Genomic DNA, 14,195 nt, shown 5'->3' with positions numbered 1-14,195 from the left:
AATAATACAAGTCTACTTCATGAATGGTTCAACTTGCTCCAAACACCAATCATACCAGATCTTTCCCAGGCCAGTTCCTCCTTCTTTTATACTCTTCGATCCCTTTTCAATATCTTCTCGAATCTTGGCAAATCTTCCCCACGGTATCGCTGTTGAGAAAAATACGATTAGCTCATGTCAGTTCAAAAGTTCGACGTCGCCGTTTCTCACCATAACTTCCCGACCTCTCCGCCGTCACTTCTGGAGAGAGGCCACAGAATAACTCAGAGTATGCACCGTTGATTGGGGGGAACAGGATGATTTTCTTGTTGATTTTGCTAATTAGCCCGTCTGAGTAATGTCTCTGGAGGTCGGATCTGAGGTTTCCCGGGTTCACAGCCTGCGACTTATCAGTATTCGTCAAATCTAGTCCATTGCCACATCTCAAACTTACGAGACTAATGACCCCATTGTCCTTGTACCGCTTCGCGTATTCTGCTGCCTGATAGTACACGCCAGCCTTGCTCACAGAGTACTTGTAGTAGGTGCTCTGCTCCTTTTTCGTAAAACCCAAGTTCTCTGGATCAATCCCCCCCTTGGGCGAACCCATTTCCGAGTATAGCGAGCTCACCCAGACAACTCTCACCGTGTTGGGCGTACTCGCAGGGTAACTCGCAGCAGTTTTCGCCAACAGGGGTGTCAAGAGTTCCGTGAACAGCAAATGGCCAAGATTGTTCACACCGATCTGAAGCTCATATCCCTGCTTTGTCGTGGATCCTTGCGGCGGATGCATCACACCCGCATTGTTGAACAAGACATCGAGCTTTGGCTCTCTCGTGATGAACTCTTTGGCCGACTTTGCCACGGCTTCCAAATCCGACAGGTCGAGAGCAAGGAATTCGAGGCGGCCGGTGGAAGTAGGAAAGGCTTTGCGGATACTTTCGATGGCTTCAGTGGCTTTGGCTTGGCTGCGGGCAGCGACATAGACGGCGGCGTTTTTAGAGTAGAGGATTTGTGCGAGCTCTTTGCCGACGCCCGTGTTGGAGCCGGTGACGATGTAGACCTGTGCTATCCATCAGCACTTCCGCAGACCAAAAGAGCCATGTTGGATGCTTCATACCTTGCTGGACAAGTCACCAAGATTATGCTCTGTAAAGGCCGGCTTCGGCGGCCACATCTGAGTTATAACGCCCATGTTGTCAGTGGTGGTTTTCCAACCTGTGTGATGATGGTGGATAGAGTTGCTGGCGAGGCGAAATCTTGGTTCAGCATATCCCTATATATATGCCAAATCCTCCCTTTTCAATCTGAAGCTGCTTCATCAATCCAAATGGAATTCGGGACACTAGTCGGCTTTTTTCTCCGAGCTTCTCTGCAGCGATTCAGCCTCCCGACGCAACGCCAACCACGGCATTCGGGCAGCCACGCGATTATCTCCACTAATCATGATCCTATTTCTCGTTATCGGCATGAATAGATGGTCAAAGTTCGAAGCTAGCCTGTGATTGAGATGATGGGCGTCCGATTGTAGAATAAATGGCTGACACCTAGCTCCCTGACATCGGGATTGTGGCGGCCGCTTTTGCGCTAACGAGCGGCCGCTTGATGGAAAGCAGATCTCTGCTTCGTTTCGCCTTTTATCGGTTGCTTCCATTGAAGGCCGATACTTTCTGAAGATGTACGCCATAGTGGAAATCTAGGTACCTCTTGGAGCAATCCTATTTTCACCGCGGTGCTCTACATCACAAGCTACGTACGTTTACCCCCAAATCGCAATCGTCACACCCACATACCAAAATACAGTATAGCGTATGGGGAAAGGAAACCTGTATCGTAATACAAAATCTCACATTACAACACTATAGACTATCAACCCATATCAATTCCTTTAAAAAAAAAAAGGGGGGGGGGGGGGGGGGGGCATTTCTGGTACTTCCAATTTAATATCAACACTTTTCACAGGCCGGCTCGTTTAACCAGCTCGTCAGCGCCGGGTTGGGTGACCAGAATAGCTTCAATAACTTCCTCAGCCTCAGACTCAGTCTCGGGGTCGGTCTCCAACGCAGCAGCAGCTATCGCAGCCAGCCTCACCGTAGAATATGCTGTCGCTAATCTTCTCGATCATTCTCTTATAGTTCTCGTAGCCCGCAAATTCATCATCGTCAAAGTTAACTTCAGCAGCCGGCGCCTCTGCCACCTCTGGCGCGTCTGACGAGAAGAAGGTGCAAATCTCATCGAGGCTGGCGCCGTGTGATAGCTCTGACAATAACGGCGGATCGAAGGGATTGTCGCCTAGGAAGGGATTCATTATGATGTGGAATTTCGTGTTCTTGAAGGACAAGACTGAAGGGCAAGGCTGAAATCATAATATCATAGTCTTGTGTAGTGTTGCAAAATATGTCCAAGTCTGATTCGATGGCATCTTTTTTCTTCCCCATATCTACCTTGTCGTAGCTATGGGCGCGTCATTCCTATTTTGGTTTCGCCGTAGGATCTCTCGAATAGCCCAGCGTCGTTTTCGCGTGGGCTGTGCTCGTTGATTGATTTGTCGCGTGGCTAATCGTTGATGGGAGGGAGCGCGCTCGTTCTCGTCAAACCAAGAAGACGATGGACCAACTCATTCGCGTCGTATCTAGAATCTAAGATGACTTGGCGAAGCGATCATTAATGGGGGCAAGTTTGGAGCAGAACCTGCGAGGTTGTGACAAGCAGTCAATGGCTGGCGTGCTTTTACTGTGTTGGCGGCAAAACATCAAAGAACTGGCGTCTCCAAATGACTTCAAATATCTAGTAGCTACTCGGAATACATTTACACGCCTCTCAATTGCCAGCGGAATAATTTACTTGCCTATTGGTTGCCCCATGCAATCTGCTTCGTCAGAGGTGGCAATTCTGGCACGTTCATTACAACGAAAGAGAGAGAGAAAGTGACGGCAAACAAATGTTGATTGAAAAAATCACCAACTACCAACTACCCTCAGCATCATGCTACCCGAGCCAGCAGTCCACTGCGCGAACACAGAACTTGATCAAATGAGGCCTCGTAGAATAAATCATCGACCACCAGGATAAACATGCCAACCAAAACAAACAGAAAAGATCAAATGAGGCCTCGTAGAATAAATCATCGACCACCAGTATAAACATGCCAACCAAAACAAACAGAAAAGATCAAATGAGGCCTCGTATAATAATCATCGACCCCCCGCCTGAAAAAATCCCAAACCCTTCAGATGCATCCCCACCCCCCCCCTCCCACATCAACCAACAACGAAGACCGTTGGAAAAATGCCAGGTGTCTTTGCGTAGCTTGGTCATGCCAAAGACGAGCGGTGCCAGGCAGCGAAAGAATTGTGTGAATGTCAAGTTGTGGCGTGGTGCGAGTGTGTCTCATCCGCTTGGCGTTGGAGGAGAGGCTTGGTATGTGGAATTGAAACAGGATTTGAAAAAGGAGCAAATGGCTCGGGTGTGTGGATTGACCAAGGTCATCAGTGTGATTGTGAGACAGACTGACCGGCAAACCCCGTCATGCGAAGTTCTTCAAGGTCGACTGGTGAGTTGTATTGTATTGTGTGTCGCTGACGCTGTGGCGCAGTGGAGGGTGCCCTGAGAAGTTGATTTCTTCGAAGGAAGGGGATGAACTGAGGCCTCAATAGACGATGGACTCTTCGAAATCCCAGACATCAATTGACTCTTCAAAATCCCAAACATCATCGGGGAGAGCTCCCCAAGATCACCAAGGGAATCTTCCCTGGCCGCAACGAGGTTCAGTCCTCTAGTAGTCCTCAAACCTCGCCACGACCAAGGAAGACGCTACTTGGTGATGAGGAGAGAAGAAGAGAAAAGGAGAAAGATTCGAGAGGGGGGGAGAAGAATATATGTATCCAGGAGGGAGGGGGGAAACAGGCCACGCGTCCTCTTCGCTAACGGGCCACCTACCTACCTATTTGCTTGGAAAGTACGCCTGAACATCAGATGAACGCACCATTCACTGGCGAGGAGGGGAGGCTGCCCCAGGCATCCGTGCAGCCTCCTGCTCGTATTCTTATTGCTCGCCCGCTCATTCGCTCGGTCTTCGCTTGCTGAGACGAGGTGAGCAAGTTTCTGAGAGACAGGAGCGGTGAAGATGATCTTGTTGGGGGGGAAAGTGAGTTGGTTTTGCCGAGTTTGTATTTGGTACGGATTCTTGGCGAGTGATTGCTTGTGTATCGGGAGAGCGGAGGGAATAACTCGGGTACTGGTGACCATACTGGTTGTTTTGTAGTGCACTGAGGCCGTAGTGTGTGCTGGTGTAGGAGGGGATGGACAGAATAGTGGCAAATGGCTTGGCGTTGTGCAGGGAGAGATGGTGTAAGTATCGATGCAGCATGCGTATCATCACCTTTAGGATAGATGGGTTGCAAGAAACATATTGATTCTGTCTACACGAGATCAGATTGACATGTTGTAATAATAGCACGGTTGGATTGGTGCTTGATTCATCGCAGTTTGCTTCAGGGGGCAACGATGTGCGTTACTGTTGCTAACCACTATGGTCAGCCATCATCAGGCCGTAGCACATACTGTAGATGGCGGAGATGAACAAGAGTCACTATGGTCTAATGAATGAAAAAGAGACGAAGATATTTTCGATTGGGCACATCAGGCTAAATAAATGACTGGTATCAACACATGGTGTAGCAGTATTCCAATCTACGCATTCGGCTACCCTGAACATTAGGGAGCCACAGCACCTTTGGATATATGGGAAGCTTCAAGTACTACTGCTCTACCCATTCCCTTCACCCTCCAAATTATTAACAAACATCTTCACAGCCTCATCCGCAGCCAACTGTTCTGCAAGTTTCTCGGCACTCAAGAGCCTCAGCGTGGTAGGCTTGCGGCGTCGACTAGAATTCCACAGGCCGACTTTAGCTATGCCAAGTCCCATTCTATGGCGATGGAGGGCATCATTTCGACAGATTATGTGTTTGTGAGGCTCACGTCGTTAACTTCAAACACTTTAGCGTCGCATTTACCGTGGATTCGACACCATTTGGCGTATGAATATTAGCACGGCTGCAAGAAGGGCGCATCTTGTGCACTCCTCGTTCCATCAGCGATGGAGGCCTGTAAACGTCCAGGCTAGCGGATGCTCCATATGTGTACCCCAGAGCTTGGATATCCTTTGTCTTGTCTCTTACGTTTGTGTATATCTGACGACACGGATCGTCGTAGCTGAGGTTGGTGTCGTCGACGAAAGGCTGGGGAGGGAAGTCGGAAGCGAAGTGGTTTTCGGAATGGAACTCGATGAACCGCCCGCCATTGAATCCTTGTTAGCGTAATAGGACAAGAAGATGGGATCAAATGCGGTGGATGTGTTGTCAGCCTGCAGATAAAGATGTTAAAACACAGTGCAACATTAATGATTTGGGGATGATTCTTACCATATCCGGTCCCCTCCAACCCTGGAAATTGACATAAACCTGCTAGAAAAGGCCATGAAGTCCAAACGACAAGGATAGCAACAGCCAATCTGATTCTTAGAGAGTTTATGGATATTTGTCCACGGGATATCAAAGTGCTTCTTCTTTCGGATGAGGCAAAGGTCGATTACCTTGGAGAATTGGTGATTTGCTCATGGTACAGCTTCATTATACCAATCTTTTCTTTCCACTTAGGTAGCGACGGCCCCCATCAAATTTTCCCTCTGGAGATGGATCGTACTTGAAGAAGTTTGGTTGAACTCTGGTGCTTGTGTGAATATAGATTTTCTCGAAAAAGCTTGGAGGATTTTCTAGAATCAACAGAAAATCCGGTCCAATACGGGATGGGAATACCGATGATCGTTTCAGCAAGGGCTTTGTGCTGAAGAATCTTGGCTTTCTGGCAGTGCAGACACACTATTCTGGCAACGAAATGCAAGTCTAGAGGGTTTGGTAAGTGTTTGCAAGGCCAATGGTCGTACTCGCGATCATTACTATCGAATGTCGTATTTGGGGGACATACAGAAATAGATTTGGCTCCAAAACCAAGCCTCATAATGGAATTGAAAGTATTGCCTGAGAACAGCCCAGCGAAGGTGCTGAAACTGACTTCTTTATCTTTCGAAGGAAGTTCCTCGAGTGTTTGCGTTCTCCGAACCCCATGGGAATCCCCGACCGATGCGTGTAGCATGCGCAAAGGGGTTTCGCCTTTGCTGGGCAAGATTTTCTTGGAGAGTACATCTCCATATATCACCCTCTTTGCTGTCGACTTTTCGCCTCCGAGAGACTGCTGAGGGAGTTGCAGGGTTTGGGCAGGCTGTTGCAGGGTCGACTTCCTGAAGGAACAACCCCCCCTGATCTTTGGCACCTGGGGGGTGAAGTTCATCGGAAAAGGATATGCTTAACTTGGAGGCGGCTATCCAAAACCGAGGTCAGAGGAGGCCAGGAGTAATGACATGAGGGAAAAGATTTTGATGGGCACTTACTAGCAGAAGTGAAGAAGTCGCTTGTCTCGAGAGCTTCTAGTTGTAGCGTGATTCTCGGGTATTATCCAGACGCCGGCTCTGGAATGCCCTTGCAAGCGTGTGCCGGAGGCAAATGACGACGCTGACTGTGTGTTAATCAATGATGTTGCATCGTCTGGGAATACCGAGGAGATGCAATTCCTAATGAGAATTTTGATGAAGGAAGAAAGTCTGAATCGGTAGCATTAGGTAGTTGCGTATTCATGGGGGCACAATGAGATGCAGCAGAGATTTTTTTTTTTCTTTAAGAAATGCAGTTGAATTAATTGGCGAAGATTGAACGAAGCTGAAAAGAAAAACAAATTGACAAAGAGTTTCAAAGTGGTTGGTGAAGAAACGGCGTTGAAAGATCGAGGTCAAGACGTCAAAGAAGAAATCAAAGAATCCGGCAATTGATCTCGAGCCTCCGAAAATCAATTCGAACGAGTGCCAGAAGTTGTAGCTGGTACGTACCTTTAGCCTCTAGCCTGTTATGGGATAAACGGTGGATTTAACCCACTTTTTACCCGCGACCGGTCGCTTTTAGCGCGTCGCTTGTGATGCGCTAAAGTTGGTGACAAATAACACCGCCGCTGATCACACATAAATCTAGTGCCAGACCGGCGGTGTTTTCTGTCACCCGCATGGCGCCTTAGTTAGCATCGAGTACTTGGGTACCTTTTAATTCTTCGCTCTGGCGGTGGATTTGAGGGTGGATTTTCAATGTCCACGTCTTCGCTCTCTCCAAACACAGCATCTATGCATTTTTCTTCTTTCTCTCTCTTTTTTCCCCCCTGGAATACAAGGAGCCCCCACCGGAATATCAACTATTTCGAGTTAAGGAATCGATGTTCCACACCTGGGTGTACGCTAAATGTGACACCGTTACGATAACCCATTCTCGAAAGAACGTTGTGCCCAAGGTCCACTACGGCATCATCGGTTGTTGCGGTTCGAAAGTGGAGAACGTTGTCATACGAGATCAACTAGCCCTTACGCTCGGGCACAGATATGGGCTCTCTAAAAGGCAGGTTGAAGGAAAGCCGGATCTGAATGTTATATGCATTAAGGAGGGAGCGGCTGGTTGGAACGATATAAGCATTCCATGGTTGGCGATCCAAGGAATCAGCAACTACTTAGATGGCTGCGATAATGCACAATGGGAAGGGTATGCATCTGCAAGAGTGGCGGCCTGTGCCAAAGAACTGGTGATGGAAGCAGTGGTTCTTCCCTTTTAATGACTCTATTCTGCCGGTAACATGAACTCATTCTCGATTAAGTGTATATCAGAAGGCGTATTACGTGTTAGCCATGGGGTATTGTCCAAGTTCTAGTTTTTACACAATCAAGATGCTACATGTACATGGTCATCCCACGATATTTGACTCTTAGTGACGCTTTGTGACGCTGATAATCCGGTTGGCCTTGATCGAACGGGATGACCTCAATTGAATGGGTTGACCCCATCTATGAAAGACCAACGACTCCAACCTGAAGGTATGTTGGCTTCTCCTCGAGCCTCTTCTTCCACTCTCCACTCTGGAGCTCGTTCACGTCCCATGCCGCCCAAGTGAAGCGTCCATGAAGAAACTTGGCCTCTTCAGAAGCCGCCCAAACAGCATAATGGCCTGGCAGGTTTTCTGCATACCTATTCAGCACCTCTGTTACATTGAATAAATGGAGGAAAGGGAGGAAGCTGTCATACCATCATCCCAACTCATAGCATCCTTTGGAATTCCACTCTTCTGCACCGACTCGGTGTAGATTCCTCCGGGGTGGTAGCTCAGGATCTGCATGTCGTCGGGAGACACTCCCTGGGCGTACATCTGCACCAGAAGAGTTCCTGCATTCTTGGAAGCACAGTAGGCGGGAAATGCCTTGACAAATTCAAAATCGTGAATGGCCATGGTTGAGATGTTGACGAGCCACTACAAATACCCTCATATTAGTAAAAACAAAAAATCGATAGATACTCTCGCTGCTCCAATCAAAAGTAACGCACCAGCTTTTGGCCTGCAGCACGCTTCTTCTGGTGATAGAACCGGTGAATCAGATCCATGTTTGCGCCCACATTCGTCACCCAGCTGGGCCACGCTTCTTCGTATTCCAGGTCGACCAAAGTCGCCTGTTTGTGCGTCACAAACGCAGCATTCAAAACCAACACATCGACAAGAATGCCATCACTGTCAAGCTGTGCCCACGCTTTCTCCGTTGCCGGACGATCAGAAGCATCCAGGACCTGGCCGATGAATTTCGTCTTTGGATGCTTCTTCGAGAGCGTTTCGACGGCTTTGTCCAGGGCGCCTTGACGACGACCAGTGAGGATGACGGTTGCAGCTTGGGCTTCACCGAAAGCGTGGCAAATTGCCAGGCCAATTCCTGCAGAGCCTCCTGTCACGTAGATGACGCGGCCTTGCTGGGAGAGCTCGGGACGGGAGGGCGATATGGCTGCATAGGGAGCAGCGTGGATGGTCTTGGGGAGGGACGGGTTTTGAAGAATAGACATGATTGCAGTTGAATTTGTTCTTCACTTGTAGGCAGAAGCTATTATTATCAGTCGTCAGTTGATATTGGTAGAAGATGATTATGGGATGAATCGAGAAAAGTGTAGTATCGCCACGAGCGTAATGATTGTATTTATACATTGTGTCAAGCAGCAAAGTGTCATTCATCGGAGTGTCGTCCATCGGAGTATCGTTTATCGGAGTTATCACTGTGGGTTGCTGAATTATTGATTTGATATCCTGGATCATGAGCATGTCGGATGGTGTTTTCTACAGGGGGGTCCGCATGTTTTTCCTATTCCGGGCCTGGCGGATCTTTTGCGGGAGTTTGGATCGCGTTATTTCGCCCATCCACTGTGCAAGTCTTAAGTCCGGAACGTTGTGCGAATCTAACACAGCGATTCAAAAGAAAAATCATTAGTATTATGACAATATATAATCGAATAAATACAATCAATCATTAGATACGTGGGCAATGATGGCACTCATGATCTGTTCAGGCGCGTGTGCTGACGGCGTTCACAAGGTGAGTTTGCCCCATCAGTTCGGCCACAGACAAATTTAATGGACTGCAACATAGAAGACGGATAGGATTAGAAACCACGATAAAACATATTCCTCAATATCCGATTCTGCGGCATCATCTCAGTCCTACCGAATCACACCCCTGGCAAATCTTTAGCTGCGTGCTACAACAAGGCTTGAATGAGAATCATTTTTGGTCGGAGTTCCGCAAATCTTCCGCCAGCTTATAAACTACCGTCACATCAGCGGGTACCCTTTTTCCGACTCCATCTGAGCCTCATCGTTTACTCATACAGCCGCGTGTACCGGTACATCCAGAGCATACAGGATTTGAATCTTCCGCAGACTCCATCGTCCAATACCAACAGACGCGTCCGCAGACATGGATCTCTTAATCAGCAGAGAGGCCAATGCCAATCCCGACTCTAATCCCGAACAGCGCCGAAGAGCGTGTATCCCTTGCTCGAGTTCAAAGCGCCGCTGCGATATGGCCCGCCCGTCGTGCAATCGATGCTTAGATAAACAGCTTCCATGCCGATACTCTTCAAGCCGCCTCTACGCGCGGAGAGGCGTCAAGCCAAAGACGGGCGGAATTACGGAGCCGGAAGCCTCTCTAAACTCTCCGTTCTCCGCCTTGCTTGAGAGTGGTGACGATGACGGCGAGGAAAGCAATTGCAGCGGCGGAAACTATCATAGGAGTGCTGGTACTCATAGTAGTACTGCCAATACGCCGTATGCCACTGCGTGGTTTCTCCAAGTCGAGCACTGGGTCATCCATCACGGTGACAGAAACGCAATTAAACCTCCCAACATCCGCAGCTCAGCTGTGCAGCAGTACATTTGCTGTGTGAGACAATGGCTTCGGCAGTGGATTGAGTGTGGCCACTGCCCTGTGATACACAAATCACTGTTTGCCGACACCAAGATGCCGTCATGCCTTCAAGATGCATATGCCGCTCTGGCCGTGTACAGCTTCAAGAATGAACACAACGAGGACACGGTGATGCAGCACATCGAAGACAAAGCCAATTCACTGTTAGAAGAGAATTCTGTCCATCAAGCTCTTCTTCTCGATCCCTTTGCCTCCGCATCTCCTCTCACCACTGTTCAACACCTTGCCAGAGTTCTCTCCTTGTTCGTATACCAGTTCATCCGTCTCTATGACGGCAATATCCGTCAACGAGCCCAGGCCGAAAAGAACATGCCCCTGCTAAAATCCTGGACCTGCCAGCTCTGGAGTTCGGTCAGCATCGACGTCACCGTGCAAAACACATTCGGCGGCGATTATCTCGTCACCCAGCGTGATGCCGATGCAACCGTCAAGCTGTGGCGCATCTGGATCCTGATGGAGAACGTGCGCCGCGTCTGGAAGGTGAGCACATACATGAGGTGCATCTACTTTGTATCTCGAGACGGAGCCGCTGCTTGCGAGGGGACCATTGATTTCACAGCTCGACGGGGGCTCTGGGATGCGCCCTCCGCTACGACATGGAGACACTTGCTGGAGCGAAAGGATCCTTTGTTTACTGTGCCGTTTATGTCTTCTCGGCTGTTTGACACGACGACTCCGCAGGATATTGATGTCTTTGGGCTGGCTACTATGACTCTCACGGTGGATTCGGACAAGATGGACTCGTGGGTCGCGAGTTCATCGGATATGCATTTAGAGGCGTTGCTAATGACGGCATGATTGGGATTCGGCATTGGCGAGGGGAGTAGTTTTGCAAGAGACGAGGGGCCGCAAAATGAATATGTGTATACGTTGAGACAATACGAGCACTATTTGGAGGAATTCAGCGCAGTTGATGTCGATGTATGCGTTACTGCGTAATTCTGTGTGCCGATCGAGCACCTTGGACGCCGTAACACACCGAAATTCCATGTTATACGGGAGTTGGGGAATGACCAGAAACAGCCCTGGAGCTGTGGCGCGCTTGGGTTTTGAACCTTGGACACCTTGCCGGCACCCTGTTGGCACCCTGTTGGCACCGCGCCTCTCTATGGCTCTACGGCGCCGTGCCCCTCTTATGGTGCTGGCAAGGGCTCGAGAATTCAACACCTCACAGCACCAGACCTCAATAGGTGACAGGTCCAATCCAATTCCGTCCTTAGCTGACCAGCCCGATCTGGAGCCGCGATCTTAATAAATCAGCCCCCTCACCCAAAACCTATCAGCCACGATCTGGAACTCGGAATCGCGACAAAAATGCCGCTCAGACTTGCGCTCAGCAAACCTGAAGATGTGCCGCTGATGGTGGAGACGTACTTTGAGGCCTTCTCTCAAGACGCGATCCATCAGCGCTTTGCCCCCAGAGGAACACAGTCAGCCCACGACTTTTGGACTGCGTCGCTGTCAGCCGAGATCCGCGACGGGCATAACCACTTCCTCTCCGTCTGGGACGACTCTTCATCGCCAGAAACGTTTGTGGGCTTCGCGAAATGGATTGTCCCGGGAGCTTCTCCGGAGCCTCTCCCTCCCGCTGACCAGTGGCCGAGCGAAGGCGACCAGGAGTTTTCGGTATTCTTCTTCGGCAGGCTCGGCGAGATGCACCATGAAGCCATGGGTGAGAGGCCGCACTGGTATCTCGAGCTGCTGGCCGTCAAGCCGCAGTATCAGGGCAAAGGGGCCGCGAGCTTGATGCTCCGGTACGGCGTGAACAAGGCTGACGAGGACAAGGTGGAGTGTTTCCTGGATGCTTCTCCGGCGGGACAGCCTATTTACGAGAGATATGGGTTCAGGGTTGTGCAGAGAGATACGTTTTTGGAGGGAACATATGTTCAGTGTGCGATGGTTAGGGACGCTCGGGTTTAATGGCAGTGGGACTGGGAGATGTAGCAGGCAGTCTTTTGTTTGCTTTCCGATGGGATTCTATCAGCCTTTGTTTCGTCTCTTCGCTGTTTATAGGCTGCATTGCTGTTGTTCTGGACAACAGTGCCATAGGGAGGAGCCCTCAGGAACTCCTCATTTATTTCTTTGACAGCTTGAGATGGAGTTTGAACATCCAACACGAGGGGGTAGTCTAATATGATTTCCTGGCACGATGCAGTCGATACGATTTGTATCGCGTCATAGTAGCAGAGGGTATATAGCTAGTCACAACGCCAAATGTGCCCTGTTTGGAATTTGTATTGCCTCACACTGAATCATCTATGATGTCCCAAATACATTGTTTGCAGATCCAACCTCTACATCTCCTTCGAACCCCAAGTCTCCCCCTTTCAAAAACGCTTCCATCATGAATTCCCGACCAGATGCCTTGTCAAGTCCTTTGCGGGTGTTCTAGTGTCAAACTCCTACAAGTAATGAAGATGAACGTAGGCCGTAGCTTCGGCACATCATCGACCCATCTCCATGTCCCGAACATTCAAGAGGCATTGTGTGCGGATGGTTTTTTTTTTTTTTTTTTTCTTTTTTTTGGAATTAGGGCTTAAAAAGAGTGCAATCGATTCTTGGGTGAGAGGGTCAAATTTGCTCATTGCCGACTCTTCTTTCCTTTTGGCTGGGAAACAGTCTTGACTGACCGGCCCTGAATGTCTTTGCTGGCCACTGGCTGTTGGCATTTTGTCGGGCAAGATCTCGACCGAGATGTCTTCCAAGGAGGGAGATGCATTGAGGCCTCAATAGATGATTTCTTGAGTGAGTGGATCGAATTTTATCGGCTCTTTTGCTCTTTGCCCATGTTTCTTCACTTTTGTTGGCCTTGTCTCATCAGCTGGATCTCGACAGCGAGGGCCTCGGCGTCTATACACCTCCTGCCACCCGGTGCGTCATCAATCCACCGAATTGTCATTAAGAGAGGGGATGTGTTGAGGCCTCAATAGACCACTCCTTGCGTAAAAGGGTCAAATCTTATCGGTTCTTTTGCTCTTTGCCGATTCTTCTTCTCCCTGTGTTGAGGGGCGCCTTGTCGGATCCCGGATCTCGACAGCGAGTGGCCTCGGCATCCATATACCTCCTGCCACCCGGTGCGTCATCAATCTCCGCATTGTGTTCTGGAAGGCCGTAAGAGTGACGTTTGACGTGCTCCCCAGCAGTGTAGAGTGGTTTCTGTTTCAAAAGGTCAGCCATCCGATCAGCACAAACGGAAGGAAGAAAGATGACTTACGTAGAATGGCAGGCAATGAAGCCGTGAAATGAGACGAGGTTGGTGATTGCATGTCAAAGAGACCTGAGGTGGAAAGTTGGTCTCTGCTGCGAGAGTCAGAAGCCAGGCTAACAGAAACAAAAAAAAAAATAAGAAGGAATAATGGCAACTTACGCAGAGATGATAGGGAATAAACCCGCAAAGGTGAGTGTATGCATGCCGACATAGCCTGCGGTGGCGTGGTTTCTGCTTCAAGGAGTCAGAAACTTGGCCAACACAAACGGACCAACACAATGAAAAAAAGAAGAAAGACAACTTACGTAGAAAACGGCAGGGAATGGGCCCGCGAGGTGAGAGAATGAAGTTGAAATTTGCATGCATGTCAAAGACACCAGCAGTGGAGAGTGGTGTCTGTGTCAAAAAGTCAGAAATCAGTCCAACACAACCACGAAAGAAGAGCGACAACTTACGCAAAAAAATGAAGGGAACGGGCCCACGAGTTGAGAGAATTAAGTTCAAATTTGCCTGTCGAAGCCGATCTGCTTCAAAAAATTAGAAATCAGGCCAACCCAAACAGAAATGAACAAAGACAGCTTACCGAGCAAGGATAGTGACAAACTCTCAATGTGAGAG

The 14,195-nt window shown here is 49.2% G+C and overlaps 6 protein-coding genes across 6 annotated transcripts, besides 4 other annotated features; 3 read left to right on the top strand and 3 right to left on the bottom strand.

Moving 5' to 3' along the window:
• Window positions 1-12: 12 nt before the first annotated feature.
• Window positions 13-1,174, bottom strand: TRIVIDRAFT_53901 (uncharacterized protein; the record flags this gene model as incomplete). The annotated part of the gene is made up of 4 exons (XM_014101591.1): window positions 13-149; window positions 211-379; window positions 434-1,042; window positions 1,100-1,174. The coding sequence occupies 4 exons, from the start codon at window positions 1,172-1,174 to the stop codon at window positions 13-15; spliced, it is 990 nt and encodes a 329-aa protein (XP_013957066.1).
• A 761-nt stretch (window positions 1,175-1,935) lies between these two features.
• TRIVIDRAFT_222115 (uncharacterized protein) lies at window positions 1,936-2,287 on the bottom strand (the record flags this gene model as incomplete). The annotated part of the gene is made up of 2 exons (XM_014101590.1): window positions 1,936-2,000; window positions 2,071-2,287. 2 exons carry the CDS (start codon window positions 2,285-2,287, stop codon window positions 1,936-1,938), a joined length of 282 nt encoding a protein of 93 aa, XP_013957065.1.
• Window positions 2,288-4,105: 1,818 nt separating this feature from the next.
• Window positions 4,106-5,303, top strand: TRIVIDRAFT_60321 (uncharacterized protein; the record flags this gene model as incomplete). The annotated part of the gene is made up of 5 exons (XM_014101589.1): window positions 4,106-4,126; window positions 4,244-4,329; window positions 4,467-4,487; window positions 4,795-4,951; window positions 4,986-5,303. The coding sequence occupies 5 exons, from the start codon at window positions 4,106-4,108 to the stop codon at window positions 5,301-5,303; spliced, it is 603 nt and encodes a 200-aa protein (XP_013957064.1).
• Window positions 5,304-7,915: 2,612 nt separating this feature from the next.
• TRIVIDRAFT_28082 (uncharacterized protein) lies at window positions 7,916-8,954 on the bottom strand (the record flags this gene model as incomplete). Its single annotated transcript, XM_014101588.1, has 3 exons — window positions 7,916-8,088; window positions 8,154-8,376; window positions 8,451-8,954. The coding sequence occupies 3 exons, from the start codon at window positions 8,952-8,954 to the stop codon at window positions 7,916-7,918; spliced, it is 900 nt and encodes a 299-aa protein (XP_013957063.1).
• Window positions 8,955-9,859: 905 nt separating this feature from the next.
• On the top strand, window positions 9,860-11,167 carry TRIVIDRAFT_29063 (uncharacterized protein; the record flags this gene model as incomplete). The annotated part of the gene is made up of 1 exon (XM_014101587.1): window positions 9,860-11,167. The coding sequence occupies one exon, from the start codon at window positions 9,860-9,862 to the stop codon at window positions 11,165-11,167; it is 1,308 nt and encodes a 435-aa protein (XP_013957062.1).
• A 516-nt stretch (window positions 11,168-11,683) lies between these two features.
• TRIVIDRAFT_27850 (uncharacterized protein) lies at window positions 11,684-12,289 on the top strand (the record flags this gene model as incomplete). The annotated part of the gene is made up of 1 exon (XM_014101586.1): window positions 11,684-12,289. The coding sequence occupies one exon, from the start codon at window positions 11,684-11,686 to the stop codon at window positions 12,287-12,289; it is 606 nt and encodes a 201-aa protein (XP_013957061.1).
• Window positions 12,290-13,327: 1,038 nt separating this feature from the next.
• Window positions 13,328-13,525: a sequence feature (Protein overlapping with rRNA (TRIVIDRAFT_60325, EHK22851.1) was converted to a misc_feature.).
• A 357-nt stretch (window positions 13,526-13,882) lies between these two features.
• Window positions 13,883-13,973: a sequence feature (Protein overlapping with rRNA (TRIVIDRAFT_60325, EHK22851.1) was converted to a misc_feature.).
• A 59-nt stretch (window positions 13,974-14,032) lies between these two features.
• Window positions 14,033-14,101: a sequence feature (Protein overlapping with rRNA (TRIVIDRAFT_60325, EHK22851.1) was converted to a misc_feature.).
• Window positions 14,102-14,160: 59 nt separating this feature from the next.
• Window positions 14,161-14,180: a sequence feature (Protein overlapping with rRNA (TRIVIDRAFT_60325, EHK22851.1) was converted to a misc_feature.).
• Between the last annotated feature and the right edge of the window lie 15 nt (window positions 14,181-14,195).

The sequence above is a fragment of the Trichoderma virens genome (assembly GCF_000170995.1).
Source record: "Trichoderma virens Gv29-8 chromosome Unknown TRIVIscaffold_6, whole genome shotgun sequence".
NCBI lineage: Eukaryota > Fungi > Ascomycota > Sordariomycetes > Hypocreales > Hypocreaceae > Trichoderma > Trichoderma virens.
This window is presented reverse-complemented; position numbering and strand designations above follow the sequence as displayed.